General features: G+C 38.2%; 1 protein-coding gene across 1 annotated transcript in view; it reads left to right on the top strand.

Moving 5' to 3' along the window:
• Positions 1-18,779, top strand: part of PCNX2 (pecanex 2) — a 363,956-nt gene that overhangs the window by 240,593 nt on the left and 104,584 nt on the right. Inside the window, 2 exon segments of the mRNA XM_021000480.2 lie at positions 703-811; positions 7,846-7,975. Of these exon segments, the coding sequence (XP_020856139.2) occupies positions 703-811; positions 7,846-7,975 (239 nt within the window).

Genomic DNA, 18,779 nt, shown 5'->3' with positions numbered 1-18,779 from the left:
GTAAAGTGACTTGCCCAGGGTAACACACCTAGTAAATGTCTGAGACCAGATTGAAGTCAGCTCTCCCTGACTCCAGGCCTGGCACTCTGTCTACTATACTACCTAGCTGTCCTTATAAAACATAAACAGTTTCATAAATACAACTAATGTATAGTTAAACACAATTCACTAAATGTAGTTAAAAATACATATACACTCACAAAGTGGTTGAATACAAGGTAGATATTGTCTTAAACTCATTCAGGGCAGGGACTATTTTTGCTTTTGCTTTTGTGTCTACAGTGCCTCCACGATGCCTGGCACATTTCAGTCATTTTCAGTCACGTCTGTGACTGAAAATGTGACCCCATTTGGAAATTTTCTTGGCAAAAATGCTGGAGTGGTTTGTCATTTCCTTCTCTAGCTCATTTTACAGATGAGGAAACTGAGGCAAACAGGGTTAAGTGATTAGCCCGAGGGTCACACAGCTAGTGTCTGAGGCTGGATTTGAACTCAGGTCCTCCTGACTCCAGGCCCAATGCTCTCTCCACTGTATCTCCTAGCTGCCCTGTCATCTATATGCCTGGCACACAGTGGGTGCTTAATAAATGTTTATTAAGTGATGGATTAACTTATGTGAAGTTATAGTAATGCGTCTACCAACCATTCTTTATTGTCTTATTACTGGTCTTAATGGGTATGTTTTTCTTCCTTTGCTTTCAGCTCGAAGACCTGCTTCACAAGCTACAGTTTGTCATGACCTACGTGGCTCCCTGGCAGCTCGCTTGGGGCTCGTCCTTTCATGTGTTTGCTCAGCTCTTTGCAATACCTCGTATCCTTTGTGCTTCTGACATACTCCCTCATGGAGTGTAAAGAGTCCTGCTGTCACCAAACTCCATCCACGAAGAGGTTGTAAAGGATTTGATGCCACTTTTAATGAGGACACTGTGGATTCTTGCTAGATTGCTTGGCCTTAAAGAGGGTGCTTAGTTTTGAACCATTCTACATTCTTAGTGCTTGCTGAGGAGGTATTCTTCTCTTTTCTCCATCCCACTGCAATATTTTCATTTCACATACTCAGGAGCTACATTGAGATGTCTTAGTCTCTAAGTTGAAATGCATGCTTTGGCATTTTGTGCCTGGCCCCATTGACTTAGTTAAGAAATATTAAGTAACATAAATCATACCACTTTTATTAATACTTGGTGGCAGACTTGAAAAATATTGGTCTACATGGTTAAGATGGAAATTTGTTGTGCATGACTTCACATGTATAATGAGCATTATACTGCTTGCCTTCTCAATGGATAGGGGAGGGACTGAAGGAAGTGAGAGAATCTGGAACTCAAAATTAAAAAAAAATCAATGTCAAAAAATGTTTAAAGATTTTAAAAACATTTGGACAAAAAAAGAAAAGAAAAATATTGCCATAGCTTATTCAATATTGCATCGTAACATAGCATGAGAGAAAGTGAGGCATAGTGAAGATGGCTAGTCTTGGAAGCATGAAAATGCATGTTCAAGGCCTGCCATCTCTGACACTGATTAGCTATCTGGCTATGGCAAAGTCACTTACTATCTCAGTGTCCCAGACAGCTCTCTAAAACTATGAATTTCAAAGGCACTAATCTTCATTGGCAGAAGGAATTTCCACACCAATGAAACCACATGCCAATGAAACCACAGATTAAGGAGAAATCTTTATTCAGTTATCTTAAGACTAAAAAGAGCATCTTCTTATTTTATCATAGATGTCTCTAGCCAGTGGCCACTTGACTTCATTAAATTTTCCTACTCCATCTGTCCTTGCTTAGCCCTTCTAGAATGGATCAGTGGAAAAGATGGTGGATTTGGAGTCTGAGGACCTGGGTTCAAATCTTAGCTCAGTTACTTGCTAGCTGTGTGACTCAGAAAATCATGTAACATCTCTGGGCCCTTCAGTTATCTCTTCTGTAAAATGAGAGGGTTGGTGCTAATAGATTTGTAACTTTCCCCTCATTATCTGTGATCTTCTAGCAACTTTAGCTTGTTTATTCTTCCTTAAATATCTAAGTTGTCCCATTTCTAAATAGCCTACTTTTTTTAAAATTTAGATTGTTAACTGGGTCCTCTTTAAATCAAATGAAAGATGTCCTTGAGTTTGCTCTGAAATTTTGTTTTCTCTCTAAGGATTTCATCTCCCAGTTAATATGTTCTTTTGGACAACACTGTTCACTCACCTGTGCTATTGGTTCAATCTGATAGCGTTTTTAATGAATCAAGGTGCTACACAGTACTCTGCTAGTCATTTTAATGAGCCCTGTGTGAGTGTTCCGAGGGAAGAAGGCCCCATAATCTGAACTTTGTGCACACTGACAGAAGCATATCCTGGGTAATCACTAAGTGATAATGTATTCCAGGAAGTCATCATTTGGAGGAAAATGCTTTCCTACAATGTCATTTGTAACACAAACTATAACAGGAGCCAGTCTCACCATACAGATTGTTCCATGGGCCTATTTTTATACCTCCATTGAGATTTTAAAAAAAACAAAACAAAAACAAACTTTTTCAAGGTTATTTGGCAGAAAAAGCTGACAAAGGGGGGAAAAAAAAGAAATTGTGAACATATAGGTCCTGTATCTTTCTTTCTAGTACATTCATTTTGTGCCTTCCAAAGACCTTTAGTTTCCCTAAGCAGATCCCTCCAAAGGGAAGATAGAAAGGTGAGTAAATGAGGTGATTTATAGGCTATATCTTAAGTGTGTTGTGAGGTTCAGTATCTCAAATTTAAAGTGTGTTTATTAAATGCAAATCATGACATTAATGCATATTTATGGTAGGGAATTTGCACTGTGAATTTAAAACTCAAAGTTATGGCTCCCACTTTCCCCATAATTTTGGCCTCTTATACATATACAGCTTTTTCTATTGATGTTAAGACATTGTAAGTGAGTTCAGTAATACTAATTACTGGATGTGGCTAGACAGCTGAATTGAAGACCATTCTGGGAACCTTAATTTTGAATTACCTGCCCAGCATCCATGTTTAATTTTCAACCATGAGCACATTAGTATAAAATTTTGCATTTAATTCTTCCCCTTCAATAAAAAAGAACACAAATAACCCTCTACTGGAATGCATGCAGCATACATTTAAGCCCGAGGTATTTTGTGCTTATGGAGAGTAAGTAATTGAATACATCAAAGATGTACGTTTTATTAGGCATTTGGTAATTCTATTTTAAAACACTCATTCCATCTCTATGCTTTGTCCTCTAAAAATACAATGACCAATTAGCGACATCTGTTTCCTCTACACTATTAAAATGTCATGCTTTAGAATTTACCGTGCAGATTCTGAGTACGGTACTTGAACTTCAGCCTGTAGAAAATCCTCTCTCATGTTACCCCCACAAATTAACCACAGAGGGCCCCCTGCCCAAGCATGGGTCAGGGTAGAAACTTGCTCCCTGGAGTCTACCACTGTATTTCACATGGCAAGAATTTTTATGTTGTGTTGAGCTAACTAGATATAAGCTGTCGGATTCCCAAATGTCATCTACAGACAGTGACTATTTTTGAAATGCTAGTCATTTCATCACTCTCTTTAGGGAGACTGGGGACATGATCTTGCCAAAGAGAAGGAACTCATTTCTTCAATTTGGGGAGCAATATACTGCACACTCTCAGGCCATTAGTGTACTGCTTATAAATTGCTGTGTCCCCCACTAATACACTGTCTCCCTCCATTGACTCCTGAACTTTTAACCTCCAAAGGGAGATGAACATGCTAAGCCTTTGAATGTGTGGAGGCACCATGCAAAACCATTCTCTTTTAATAATTGTAGGAACTTGCCAGGTTATCTCTGTTAAATATTTATATTAATAGAGGCACCTTACTGCTTTGAATGTGAGGTTGGGTTTCTAATGAAAGCCTGTTCTGTAATGGTAATTTTCCTTTTTCTCCCTACCTGGTTCCCCACACCTCACTGTCATTTGAATTTTAAATGTCTATCCCTTGATTCTGCAGTTTTTCAAAGGTATCCATATCTATAGACTTACCTCTTACCAAGACAAACTAAAGTGTGACTTTGAAGGGTCTACATCTCTTTGAAGGAATTCTTATTTCCTAGCTCCACTATGGGGATCATGATCACGTTTGTTAATACTTACACAGAGAATTTTGTATGTCTTTACTGTCCCCTCCTAAGCAAAGTAGGAGTCTTATCCAAGAAGCTATACATTGAGTTCAGCTTTTCTTTCAACATTAAAACTAAAAACAGACTCATATATATCCTGTTCAGTTTTCTATCTGTCTATGACCTGAGTTTTATTTTTTTCCATTATCATGCTGAATTTATCACCATGTTATATCATTAATAGGTTAGTATTGCCTTCTTTTCACTTCTGAGACTTAATTCCTGGATAATTAATTATGCGGCACTTAAAAAACATAAACTATCATCTTCGAATGACGGAACAAGCCCATTTAATGGTTTCTCCATTTTGGGGTGCTGTAGGACTTTGGATGACACCTCATCTGGCCCCTACTTGCTTTAGTCTAGCTTTCCCCTAAGTTCCTTGTCCCATCCATCACCCTTATACTTGAACTCTACCCTCTTTTCTCTGAAGTCCCTCCTCTGCACTCCACAGCCCCCTTCTCTCAGATAAAAGCCATAATTGATTAGGTGCTTCTTTGGGGAAGTAGCTCTGATAGCCTCAGCTTTTTCACATCTTGAAAGACAGAGCAGACGAAGAGAAATCTGACTGGAACAGGATGAAAGGAGATTATAGAAACAGATTATTACCCAACAAGGAGAAAGAATAGATTTAAATCATGCTATAAGGTACTTAGCTAATATAGAAAAAAACCTCCTGATCATGGAGTGATTCAGCACTAGCATAGGGTTATCAAGAGAGGCTGTGGAATTTGATTTCCCAGAGATGTTCAAAGATAGGATACATATTCATCCATTTGGAATAATTAAAACAAACAGTCAAATCAGGGGAAAAATAATGGACAAGGTGGCCCTCAACTCTATGCCTACATTATTGTTGTCTTTTGTTCTTTGCTCTGGAAGAGGACCTTGACATAAGGGAGATTTCATGACTTGCAAGTGTATTAGAGGTAAGTGCAGGATCACGAGCCTCACTCTCTCTTCCAAGAGCCATCTGAGTCCAGTGGCAAGATACAGATCAGGATGACTGGAGATGGCCTTGATACCGTGGGAGACCTTGGCCTTTTTAAGCTAAGGTCTTTCCCAAGTCTCAGTTTGACTGAGGCAACATTCATTCAGTGATTAAGGCTAAGAAGAAATGAAGCAAGAATCGCCTCTTTTACCTAATCAAAAAAAAAAATCAGTCTGGGAAGGGAAGACCCTCAGGGTTTCTGGCCCAAACAGAAACAATTGCTATTTATATTCACTCTGAGCCATCAGGCCCAAACAATAATCTAGTGGGCTTGGGCTGGGACCTACTGTTGGCCAGTCAATGACAGCCAGAGTGAACTGGGTTTCAGGCATGGTCCTTAAGAAAGAAATCTAGCCTGTAACCTCAAGATATCTTGCTAATTTTCAGCAATCAAAATTTATATTCCTTCAGGCAGAGCACCTGCAGGTAAGGGTATGCTTCCCTATGTGAATAGATGGAGAGGAGGGAAAGAAAGGAAGGAAAGAAGGAAGGAGCAAGCTGTGTTGCCCAACTGGAGCATACAGTATATAGGATACCTGCTGCTGGTGATGGTGATAGTGAGGGCAGCATGCTTATATCTTGTCTTCCAAATGGCACAGAGACATATGAAGCCACCTTTGGCCACATATCCTATGCCAGTGAAATCTGGGGAGGGACATTAAAAGACCCCGAATTCTGAGTCAGTTTGAAGAGAGAACATGGCAGCCTTCTACTTGCAAAAATCCAATCTAGATTCCACGGTCGAATCCTGTGCACTCTAGTTGCCTAAGAGGACTGGTGATCATTTTGGATTTATAAGTATTTAAGTAGTTTGGCATTCTCTGGGACATCTGTTCCTCGTGATTACATTGCCCACTGCCTTCTGTCGTACTCAACATTCCTCTCACCTTTTGGTCTTTCTAGCACTATATCTTCCACTATGACAGTGACTGATAGAAGGGATATAGATAGGAACAGCAAGGGATAAACCTATAGTGCGGGTTGTGAGCAAAGTCAAGTCAAGCTGGGATGAAATGGGGCCCAGGAAATAAGAACTTTACTTCTGGCTCTTCCTCAACTACTATAGTTTCATTGGTATCATACAGGGTGAGGAACCTGCAACCTGGAGGCCACATGTGGCCCTCTAGGTCCTCAAGTGAGGCCCTTTGACTGAATCCAAACTTCACAGAACAAACCCCCTTAATAAAAGGATTTGTTCTGTAAACCCTAGACTCAGTCAAAAGGCTGCACCCAAGGATCTAGAAGGCTACATGTGGCCTCGAGGGCGTAGGTTCCCCACCCCAGAAGGGAAATTCCAGAACTGGAGAGGTTAAATGATTTTCCCACTGTCCCATAGTAAGTGTGTGTTAGAGGTAAAATTTGAACTCAGGACTTCCTCGCCTCAAAGCTGGCTTTCTCTATCCACTATACCACAATTGCTTCTGCCCAAATGTTAGAGATCTTAATAGCTATGGTAAAGTTCTATTCTTTTCAAGTTCCTGACTGAGCATCTCTGGATAAATATACTAAACTAGTAACTGGGAAGAATCTTAGTGCTGAAATTAACAAAGCAGATTAAATGTGGTGATTTAGCTTCAGAGGTGTTCTGGGGCCATCTTTTGGAGGTTTAGGAGAGTAGATTGTTAAATTTTCAGTGTGAACATTTACACCTTGGAAATCTGAAAGTGCCACAAATTGTGGCTTGATTTGTATAATTTTGTTGATGATCTATACTTAAAAGAGTGATAATGAAAAATTTAACAAGGGATATTAAACTCAAAATCATGACATGCATACTTCTTTTTTCCCCTAGGGAGATGTTCATTAAATGTTTGTCAACACACCACTCCTTGTTGTTGTTCAGTCATTTCAGTCAAGTCAGATTCTTTATGACCCTGTTTGAGATTTTCTTGGCAAAAATACTGGAGTGGTTTGCCATTTCCTTCTCCAGCTCATTTTTACAGATGAGGAAACTGAGGAAAACAGGGTTAAGTGACGTGCCCAAAGTCACAAAGCTAGTAAGTGTCTGAGGCTAAATTTGGTTCAGGAAGATGAGTTTTCCTGACTCTAGGTCCAGCATTCTATCCACTGTGCTGCTTAGCTGCCCCATACCACTACTATGAATACATGCATTCCTGGCCTATAAAACAGGCATGATTATATTAAGACTCTGAATGGAGGCACTGGAACTTGATACAAACTAAATAATGAATATTGTACTAGTAATACTAATGGAAAAATAATCTTAAAAAAAAAACAAGGATACTGACACACAAGACAATGGCATTCATTTATTTTGAAAAGTATAATTTAGTTTTAATTATTTATAATGCTCCTTAGTACTTTAGTAAATGTATCAGAGTACATTTTGTAAAACTAATGGTATCTTTGTAATAAGATACTACTTCTTTTCGGTCCTCAGATTCTAAATCTTTGCTGGGAAGTGGAGTGAGACTTGGGATATTTATAAGAATTATTGGTCTTGCATGTTAGGGAAATGAGAATTAGCAGGGCACTACTGAAAGTTTTATATCCCTATCTGCATACATATTTAGAGAAAGGATTTGTTTATGTCTTTCTTTTTCTCTTTCCTCTCTTGAGTTGGGAGGTATTTGAGGAGGAGATGGGGAGATTGCAGGTCAAGACTTACCCAAAGGAAAGTTTAATAGAAAAGTAATGAAATAATTTCTTTTTACCTTAACTTGATATCCTCAGACTCTGCTATGCTTTTCTTCCAAACTGTTGCTACTTCCATCTTTTCAACTCCATTGAGTCCATTCCTGGGAAGTGTCATTTTCATCACCTCCTATGCCAGGCCTGTCAAGTTTTGGGAGAAGAACTACAAGTAAGACCTTCACACTGATTCTATGCCATTTTTCTGTCTCTTTTTATATCCCTAGTGCTTAACACTGGGCCTGGTACATAGTAGATGCTTGATAAATGTTTATTGACTGACTCATTTACTACCACATGGAGAAATAACCTTCAGAGGCCTCCAAACAAAGGTCTGTGCCCTGTAATTTTACCAATTTGATTGGTGATCTTGTAGAATTGATTAGGAGCTTCCCTAGCTCAACCCCTCATACATGAAGAAAAATGTCTAATGATGGCTATTTTCCTTTTGTGACTGAGGAGTCTTTCTGGTTTCATGATGCTTGCAGATATGGGATATAGCCAAGTACTTGTTCATTGATATGATTTTTTCAGGTTGGTGTTTTTGCCCAGTGGTATTGTTTAGCTTCTTTTATAAGGGTTATGAACAATTGTGAAGAAGTTAGAAATAAGCCTTCAGATAGTATTAACTATTCAGCTAAGGGGGAGGAGGAAGGTAGGGGGAAGGTCACAATGTACCCATTGACAGTCTGTGCTCTTGTAATATTCTGTGAGAGTAACTAAATGTATTAGAATTCACGTGCTGACATAGTTCCATGTTTCTTCTGTGGTAAAGAAATAAGTAACTCTTACTGCTAAATATTGACAGGTGGCCTGGGAAAGATTCTCATAGGTTAGCTTTCTGTGTCATTAGCTGTCCTAGTGGCTCATTTAGGATAATTCTTTCTTGGTAGATTTGCATATTTGTATCTCTTCTAAAAAGATGAAGGATATGAGAGAAATAATTATTGGGGACATTCAGATTTCCCGATTTTCTTAATCTTTATTTCAAGACCTCAGTCTCTAAAGGTTGAACTGACCTCCTTAATCTAGTCCCCACCTAGGTAGGGCAGCTATTGTGTTCTGTTCAACCTTGGGTGGGGCATACAGTCTTTGAATAGATTGCCCAAGCCTGGGGGAGTGGGGGTGGGACTTAGAAATGGATGACATAATCAAAGTTCAGGTCCAGCCCCTCATTGTAATGTTCATTCATTAATTGTTAATGATATCAGAGTTGATTACCATCCTTTTGAATACTTCCCTTCCAAAAGAACATATAAGCCATGAGCCCACCCACCATGATTATCTTTGGACTATGAGAGAGATGGCCAAATGACCATCCTTTTATTAAAATTTTGGCATTATTAATAAAATGATTAAATTACTCAGAAATTATGTCTCCCCAAACTTTTTAAATGCCACAGATATTTGTCCATAACCTCTCCTCTGCCTCCTCATAAATATACACCACTTCTCCACCAGAATAGAAGAGCTCTTTGCAGGAGATGGATTTACCTTGGAAGATAATATCTTATGCTGTACTTAATATAGGGAGCACAACAGGAATTTTATGTTTGCTATTTAATAATAATAATGATATAATACCTTATAGAAGGAGCACTGGAAACTTCTGGTTAGATCATGATATGGAAAGTAATAGAGGAACCCAACTTTCCCATATACACTCCAACAAATATCTAGAAAGGCACCAGGCAGGTCAATGATCAAGAAGACAAAAGAGGCATCAGTCAGCTCCTCCATCCAGTGTACAAGAAGACAGCTAGAGTCCTACAAGCTCTTGGAGATGGGTTGTCACAGGGGAGGCATAAGTTTTGGTAATTAACCAAAAGTCCGTAGATACTCTGAGCCCCCATAATTAGTCTTTTCCTCTAAGACTACCTTCCACTTACTCTTTATATGTCTTCAATACACAATCTTTTTGTGTGTTATCTTCCTCATTAGAATGTGAGCTTCTTGAAGACAGGGATTGTGTTTCCTTTCCCCAGGACTTAATATTGTGCCTGGCACATAGTAAGCATTTAATAAATACTTGTGGAGTAACTGAGCCAGAATAGAGTGAACTCTATCCTCTCATAAGGTCCAAAACATGTGGTTCCCCTGAGTAAGGATGTGCTAGAAGAGACAGATGTAATCATGAACTACGGTAATAGAGGTCTAAAACCAGTGGAATCTTGGCCCTGACCTATCAGAGTTACAGTGGGAGACACATTTAACAGTAGTTAATTTTTAGGTAGATAGGGTAGGACAATGAATGCTTTGGAACACTTGCAGTCACAACAGGAGACAGATCCAACTCAATGTCTAGCTACATGTGCTAGGCTCCCTTACAGAAAATCTGAGCCCAGCATAATCCCAATATCTGATTGGAGTCTGTTAGGGTGACAGTAGGGAGCAGAATCAACTCCTGATGAGGGGTTGTACAAGCATAAGGAGACTGGAAAAGCCTGAAGCCCATACCTACTTTGGGCCACCAAGAGAGGAGCAGAAGTCATGGCTTGCATCAGAGACTGGGGCCTAATCCCAGACTACAATGGCCTCCAGACTACATAAGGGACAGCACAAAACAGGCCCTTCCCATCCAGGCAAATGGTGTGTGAAGGTGCATATAGATAAACCAAAAAATAATTATTCTTGAATAGGATAGCTAATGACACAAAAAGCTGATTTATGAAATAATCTTTCCCAGGCCACATGTCACTGCTCTGCTTCCCACTGATTGTCAGCCAGTAACCCCAGTTACCTCTAAGCAAAGTATTTGCTGAGGTGGTATAGTAAGAACACTTGGTACAAAACATTTTCCTCCAAAGCCTGATTCATCATCTCACAGAAGTGTACAGAGAGTCCAGGGTATGAGTGGGATTAAATTTGGGGTATATTAACAATGAGGCAAGCCTGGAGAGAACCTGTGGGAACAAGGGGTAAATTCCCAACTCCTGGTTATTAGAGGTCCTTTCCAGAGTCCATAGCCAGAATTCTTTTCAGGTTCAAGGGGTTCTATTATACATAGTAAGGCTGCTTCCACCATTCAGTAGGTTTCCTTGTGTACCTTTCTGTATCCATGTGTCCTCTGTCTTTGTCTATGCTCTTGGTTGGAAATGTTTGTCTTTTATCAGTCCAGTTTTTCTGTTGATATGGTCAAAAGTGGAAAGAAGATTGTAGCATTCTCTGTATATTCATTCTTCCCACCTCTTGTTACCCTCTGGTATAGAAGAGTCTACCTCCTCATTATGTTTCTGAGTCTGAAAACTCCCAAAGCTTGACTGCTTCTCTGTCAGATTGAGTTACTGCTGCAATTCCTCCCCTGTTTAAACCTTTCCAGAGGCATGGTCAGCTTGCTTGGTTAACCAATCAAATTAATCCTTTCATGATGCAGAGATTTATACCTTATGAGGGATCAAAGTAACACACATTTAAAACTTCCTCATGCCCTTATTCTTATTATATTATACTCATTTAAGTGGTGGGGGGAGGGAGGGTAATATGGAACCGTATCCCTGACATTACTCTTCCACCACCTCCTTTATAAAGAAGGGCAAAGAGAGGTAAAAGTAAAAGAGTAAAAAATGGAAGGGAACACACAATAATCATAACCATGCATGTGAATGGGATGGAAATATTGTAAAAGGGGAGAGTGGGAATCCTTGAAAGGCTTAAGAACTCTGATCCATGTAAAGACTAATTACAACTCCAGCAAAATGATGATGAAGTTTGCTTCCCACCTCTTGGCAAAGAGATGATAGACTAGAGGTTGAGAATGAGGCATATATTTTCAGACATGGCCAATTTGTACCTTTGTTTGGCATGGCTATACTTATCTTTATAAGAGCTTTCATTATGTATTTATTTTTGGCGAGTTGAAGGGTGCAGTGGTGAGATGGGGATGTAGTAATAGTGATGCCATATAAGGAAGAAAAGAAAGAAAAGTGCATCAAGGAAACATTTTTAAAATACACAGGAAAAAAACAGAAGGAGGTTCAGAAAGGGGCATAGACAAGGATACTGCTGTTACTATCATATCAAATTTAATATGTACTTTATGCACAAGTTATACTTACTAGAGACTCATGGTTTCATCATTTTTCGGCATAGACAAGAAGGATACTGCTGTTACTATCATATCAAATTTAATATGCTTTATGCACAAGATACTTACTAGAGACTCATGCTTTCATCATTTTTCTCTTTGCATATAGAAATTTTCTTGTGTGTTGGTATTTGTCAAGTACATAATTTTTTTTTAAGTTGCACAGGAGAGAAAAAAAAAAAGAAAAGAAAGATTTGGTGTCAAAAGACCTAGGTTTGAATCCTTGCTTTCTACTCCTTGCTGTGGGTATGACTTTGGACCAGTCCCTTAAGTTTTCTTAGGATTGGACTAAAAAAAATATCATAAGATCCCTTCCATCTCTAAATTCTCACAGAATCTCACAGTTCTAAGAGCCTTCAGAGATCATATACTCCAACCTAGGCCTGAACAGGAATCCCTCCTATGACATCCTCAGTCAGCATCAATCTTCCCTCTTCTTGATGGACACCAATTCAGGAAAACTCATTACCCCTCAAGGCCTCTGCTTCCACTTCTAGGCAGTTCTAATTGTTAAGAAGATTGTTTTTTTGTTTTTCTTTTTACTTGTTTTTTTATTTTTGTTTTTATTTGTTTGTTTGTTTCTGTTTATCAAGCCCAAGTCTGCTTCTCAGAAACTTGCACCTATTATAGCTGGCCTACCCCTGGGAGTCAAGGAGAATAAGACAAACTCTGATTCATATGACAGCCTCAAAATGTTTGAAGGCTGGGGCAGCTAGGTGGCACTGTGGATAGAGCACCAGCCCAGGAGTCAAGTTCAAAGCTAGACACATAACACTAGCTGTGTGACTCTGGGCAAGTCACTTAACCCCAATTGCCTCACAAAAAATAAAAAGAGCCACTAAAATGTTTGAAGGCCAATATGCTGCCTCAACTTCTCTCTTCTCCAAGTTAAGCATCTTTAAGCATTCACTGATGTTCACATTGGCATGATTTCTAATTTCCTCAACAACGTGATTGCTCATCACTAGATATGTGCCAGCTTGTCAATGCCTCTTCTTCAGATGCCCTTAAAGCAGTCCTCCAAATGTGATCTGATCAAGAGGCAATCTCTTTGTCACCATGCCTCTCTTAACATAGCGTGTTATTTTATTAGTACTTCTTTAGGGCTATTGGTTAGCACCCCTGGCTCTTACTATGTATTTGTTCAGTCATTTCAGATGCGTCTGACTCTCTGTGGTCCCATTTGTGGTTTTCTTGTCAAAGACACTGGAGTATTTTGCCATTTCCTTCACCATCTCATTTTACAGATGAAGAAACTGAGGCAAGTAGGGTTAAGTGATTTGCCCAGGGTCATACCTCATATGTGTCTGAAACTATATTTGAACTCAGGAAGAGTTTTCCTGACTGCAGGCTCAGCGCTGTAACCACAATACCACCTAGCTGTCCCTTACTAAGTATACAGTGACCTAAAATTGTGCTGTGCTAGTAAATGTTTAGCAACAGGCTCTCCAAAATGCATACCATATTTTAAAGTTTAATCTTCATTATTAACATTTTATCTACCACTTTTTAAAAAAAAATCTGGATGAATGGTATCAAACTCAAAATAGGGGCCGCTAAGCTGTATATATGTGGGCCATATATTGACTTAGAAAACTACATATTCATATTTTTTATATTTTCTTGCATTTTGATTTATTTTATTAAATATATCCCAATTACATTTTTTGTTTGTTTGTTTTTGGCTAGGCAATGGTGTTAAGTGACTTGCCCAGGGTCACACAGCTAGTAAGTGTTATGTGTCTGAGGTTGGATTTGAACTTAGGTCCTCCTGACTTCAAGGCTGGTGCTCTATCCACTGGGCCACCTAGATGAACCCCCCCACCATTACATTTTAATCTGGTTTAGGTCACACTTGAGGGTATTGTGGGCCATATGCAACCTTTGGGCTGAGTGTTTAACACCTCTGGTCTAGATAATCAACCATACAATAAATCAAGCCCTTATTTGTACCATTTGCTGATTTCCAGGGTATTACTCGTGCCTAAAATTCAGCCATCAATATTGAGAGCCAGTAAGAGCTGGCTCCAGCACATCCCCATAAAACTTCCAGATCTTTTTTCACATGGACTATTGTCCAGCCATATCTCCTTTATCTTATATTTATATGATTGCTTCTTTGAACCATTGTTATGATATTTGTCATTTCTTTCAAGAAACAAAACCAAGGGAAATAGTCTAGACTTGGTGTTTTGAAAACGTTGAGATCAGTTAGATAGATACTCTCAAACTATCTCCTAAAATCTTATATGTTTAACACTGTGAAGTTTAAAATATGCTTTTTGTTTGTTTGTTTGTTTTTGGTAAGGCAGTTAAATGAGGTGTTAAGTGACTTGCTCTGAGTCACACAGCTAGTAAGTGTTATGTGTCTGAGGCTAGATTTGTGCTCAGGTCCTCCTGACTCCAAAGCCAGTGCTCTATCCACTGTGCCACCTCACTGTCCCCCCCCCTTTTTTTTTGTTTGTTTTGCTGAGGCAATTGGGGTTAAGTAACTTGCCCTGAGTCACAAAGCTAGTAAGTGTTATATGTCTGAGGACAGATTTGCACTCAGGTCCTCCTGACTCCAGGGCCCTTGCTCAATCCACTGCAGACCTAGCTACCCCTTAAAACATACTTTTTATATACATATTATTTCTTTGTATCATTGTAACAGGCAAAGTAAGGAGTTAGTAAGACCCCTGTTTTTCAATTAAGAGAATGAACTCAAGAGAGTAAATGCAAAGTGTGCGAGTAAATGCAAAGTTGTTTTTAACCCAGATCTAATGTTCTGTGTTTCTTTGATTCTATGACTGAAGTCCAGTGTCCTCTGCATTGTACCACACTGCCTCTTTCCCCGGCGTATTCCAATACAGCAACTTAAAGTGCTTGGCACAGTTAGGGAAAGGTGAGAAAGAAGAAGTAGGTAGAGTTCAGCAACCTAAGAAAAATCATTCTGATATTCCACGATTACAAGAACTTCCTAACCTTTGTCGGAGCTAGTGGAAATTCTGGGGAAGCAAAAAACAATTTGATGAACCAGTTTTAACAGGACCTTAATGCAAAGGGATAATTAGTAGCTCATGTGCTTACAATAGTAGGAGATCAGCTCTGTGGCCTTCTTTGCTTTAGCCCCATTAGCCACGGAGGCTGTGATAGCCCATGTAAATCCTGTTCTTCTTTGGAGGGTGGATGTGCCTGCATTTTGGAAAGCTCTGACACTTAATAATGTGCCCATTATCTATCCCATAAGTCAAAATAAGTTAAGAGGCCTGTGTTTTCATGCTCCTCCCACTGGGAAGTTTATGTTAACATAAAACACGAGTCATTTATGTTTCTTTGCTTGAAAGCAGCTGTTCCACACATTCATTCTTGTCATCATCTGTCCAACATTATTACTCCATGATGTCCCAATGACAATATATTAAGGGGAGCCCTCTATAATGATATTATCAATGGAAAGAAGCTCCAAGCTGAGATAATATCAAGATTATGCTGAGAAGATCAAAAGAATGAGTAATTTTTGTATTCCAACATAGTCAACTAGCATGGAACAGTGAAAATAGCAATGGGTTGCAATTAGAGGACCTAGATTCAAATCCAATTTCTGTAACTTGCTAGCTATGTGACCTTGAGTAAGTCATTTAATTGCTCTGGCCCTCAGTTTCCTCATCCATAAAATGAGGGAGTTGGTATGTGGCTTGGGTGGTTACTTCCAGCTTTAAATCTATGATCTTGAAAATCTTCATCTACTGCCACAAGACAGTGCCATACATAGACTGTAATACTTTCTGATACCAAAGTAGTCTTTCTTACTTCTTGTTCAGTCATTTCATGATTTCTGACTCTTCATGATCCCATCTGGGGTTTTCTTGACAAAAGATACCAGAGAGGCTTAGCATTTCCTTCTCCAATTCATGTGACAGATGAAGAGACTAAGGCAAAAGAGCTAAGTGACTTGCCTAGGGTCACACAGCTAATAAGTGTCTGAGGCCAGATTTGAGCTCAGGAAGATGAGTCTTTTGTTGTTGTTGTTGTTTTGTTTGTTTGTTTGTTTTTTTATGAGGCAGTTGGGGTTAAATGACTTGCCGGGAGTCACATAGCTAGTGAGTATTATGTGTCTGAGGCTGGGTTTGAACTCAGGTCCTCCTGACTTTAGAGCCGGTACTATATCCACTGTGCCACGTGGCTGCCCCAAAGATAAGTCTTCTTGACTCCAGGCCCTGCATTCTATCCATGGCACCATCTAGCTGCCTTTCTTATTTAAGCATCCTTTTATTTTTGCCTTATTCAGTAAAATATTAATAACATTAATGAAGTCAAACAATAAAGAAGGGTCATCCACAGTGGCTTAATTTTAAGCCACCTTAGGAGAAAATCATTTTAGAGGACTTCCTAGAACTCTGAAAATCATTCTTCTGGGCAATACGACAGGACTGTGAAGATGGTGATGGGAAAATTCCAGTTTTTCACAGTTCTACTTTAGGAGTAATGGAAAACAGGGGCAAGTGAAGAGAACAAATGAACCCAAAAAGAAACTCCAGCAAAATAATCCACACCCAAAAAAGCTACAACAATAAAGGATCATGATATAAGCTCTGAATCTGAGCCAGAACTGAGGGCTTTATCCTCCTTTCCACAGCCCCATTATAAATTAACTGTGTATGAGGACAAAGTACAGGGAATAAGATTTCTACTTCAGGGTCCCATCCAGGAGACCTCAATCCCTACATCTTCCAACCAGTCTAAGACTATATCAAGGGAAGGGCTTGGGTTCAGTGACCCTATCTAAAACAGGAATAGGCAGAGACTGGCCCAAGAACTGTCCTGGTCCAGGATGGTATTAGGGGCAAATCCCATAAACCACTGGAATTCTAGCTTTGCTGCCCCACCAAGGACTCCAGAGAGAGCAAGGCACATAGGCTTGTCATTTAGATCATGTTGTTATGTTTTTTATGATTATTCATTCCAGCTGTGAGCACTGAATGTCCTTCAATTTACTTATGTTTTATTTTTTCAGGAACATTTTGTAATCTTATCTATACAGGTCTTGAGAATGCCTTGGTAATATAACTAGCAGATATTTTATGTATTTTATTTTGTAGTTATTTTGAATGGAACTTTCCTTTCTATTATTTCCCCTCGGGTTTTTCTGTTGCTCTGTAATATTGATTTTTTTGTGTGCATTTTTATTTATTCTGCCATCTTATTGAAGTCATTAATGGTCTCAATTCATATTTTTTCTGAGTTTTTAGGATTTTCCAAATAAGACATCATGTCATCAACAAATAGGGAGAATGTTCTCTCCTCTTTACCTTCTATAAGCCTTTCATTTATTTCTTGCCTTAGTTTAATTGCTAGCATTTATATAACGAGGTTAAATAAGAGTAGGGAAAAGGGACATCTTTGCTTTACTCCTATATTTATTTGGAAAGCTTCTCCATTTCACATAATGCTAGTTTTTAATTTTAGGTAGATAGCTTTTTTCACATTAGAAAGCTTTATTTATGCTTTTTTAAGAATTTTATGCTATTAAAAAATGATAGAATCTATATTACCAATCACTAATAAATATTGATACAAAAATATAAAATAACGTATACTTAATTTGTATTTATGCCAGAAATTCAAGGACGGTTCAACAGTGAGAAAATGATGAGCACAATTTACCATAAACAAAAATGAGGGAAAAAAATTATATAACATAAAACCACTTTGGTAAAATATCATACTCACTTATGCTTAAAAAATTAAAGCAAAAGAATAAACAGAAATTTTCTTTTTATTATAGGGTTACATCATGCATTAATATTCCATATTAGAATAAAGACTATTATGTTTTAATATGATAATATTTACATAAAACCAAGAAATACAATCCTGAAAGGGAAAATAAGGATATTTCTTGTCATTGCTGTTATTTGCAAGCCTGGCTGTAGCAATGCAACAAAAAAAATTGAAAGGGAAAACATACACAAAGAAAAGAAAAAAATATCTTGCAGATGATGTGATGGTTTACTTAGAGATTCTAGAGATTCAATAGAAAAATTAAATGAAATAAATGGTAAGTTCAGTAAGTAGCAACATATAAATTAAGCCCATGAAAATTATCAACCTTTCTGTGTATTGCAAAAACCAGTCAGAGGAGATAAAAAAGAAATTGGTGGCTCCTATATGGTAGTACTAATCAAAACTTTTTGGTACTAGTCAAAAATAGAAAAATTAAACAGATTAGGTAAGCAAGGAAGGAATCACAGTGATCTAATGTTTGATAGATCTAAGGATAGCAATCACTTGGATAATGATTTACTATTCATTGAAACTTAAGGGAAAACTAGAAAACAGTTTGACAGAAGTAAGTTTTAGATCCACATCTTACAATATATAACACATTAAACCTTAAATGAATACATGGCTTAAATACAAATAAAAAATCATAAATACGTTAGAGAATGGAAGGATGCACCTTGCACATCTGTGGCTAGTGGTAAATTCTTAACTAAACAAAGAATAGAAGTGATCACAGAAGATTAAACAAGTAATTTTGATTACATAAAACCGAAAATATTTTGTACAAACAAAATCAATACTAGAATAAGAGACAATCATTAATTAGGAAAAAATCTTTGTAGCAAATATCTCTGATAAAGTTCTTCTATCTAAAATATGTAGGGAAATAAAACAAATATATAAGAATGAGAACTATTCTACTAAATATGAAAGGACTTGAAAAAAGTATTTTTTCCAAACAAGAAATACTATCAACAACCATGAATATTCTAAATCAACCAATCAATGATTTCTCTGCAGCCTTCTTCTCGATATGCTCTTCTTTCCATTTTCCATGACACTATTCTCTCCTGTGAGAACATTACTTCTCATTATCTTTTGATGGCTCTTTATTCAGGTCACATTC

Source organism: Phascolarctos cinereus, unplaced genomic scaffold (genome assembly GCF_003287225.1).
Source record: "Phascolarctos cinereus isolate Bilbo 61053 unplaced genomic scaffold, phaCin_HiC Scaffold_5;HRSCAF=322, whole genome shotgun sequence".
Lineage (NCBI taxonomy): Eukaryota > Metazoa > Chordata > Mammalia > Diprotodontia > Phascolarctidae > Phascolarctos > Phascolarctos cinereus.
This window is presented reverse-complemented; position numbering and strand designations above follow the sequence as displayed.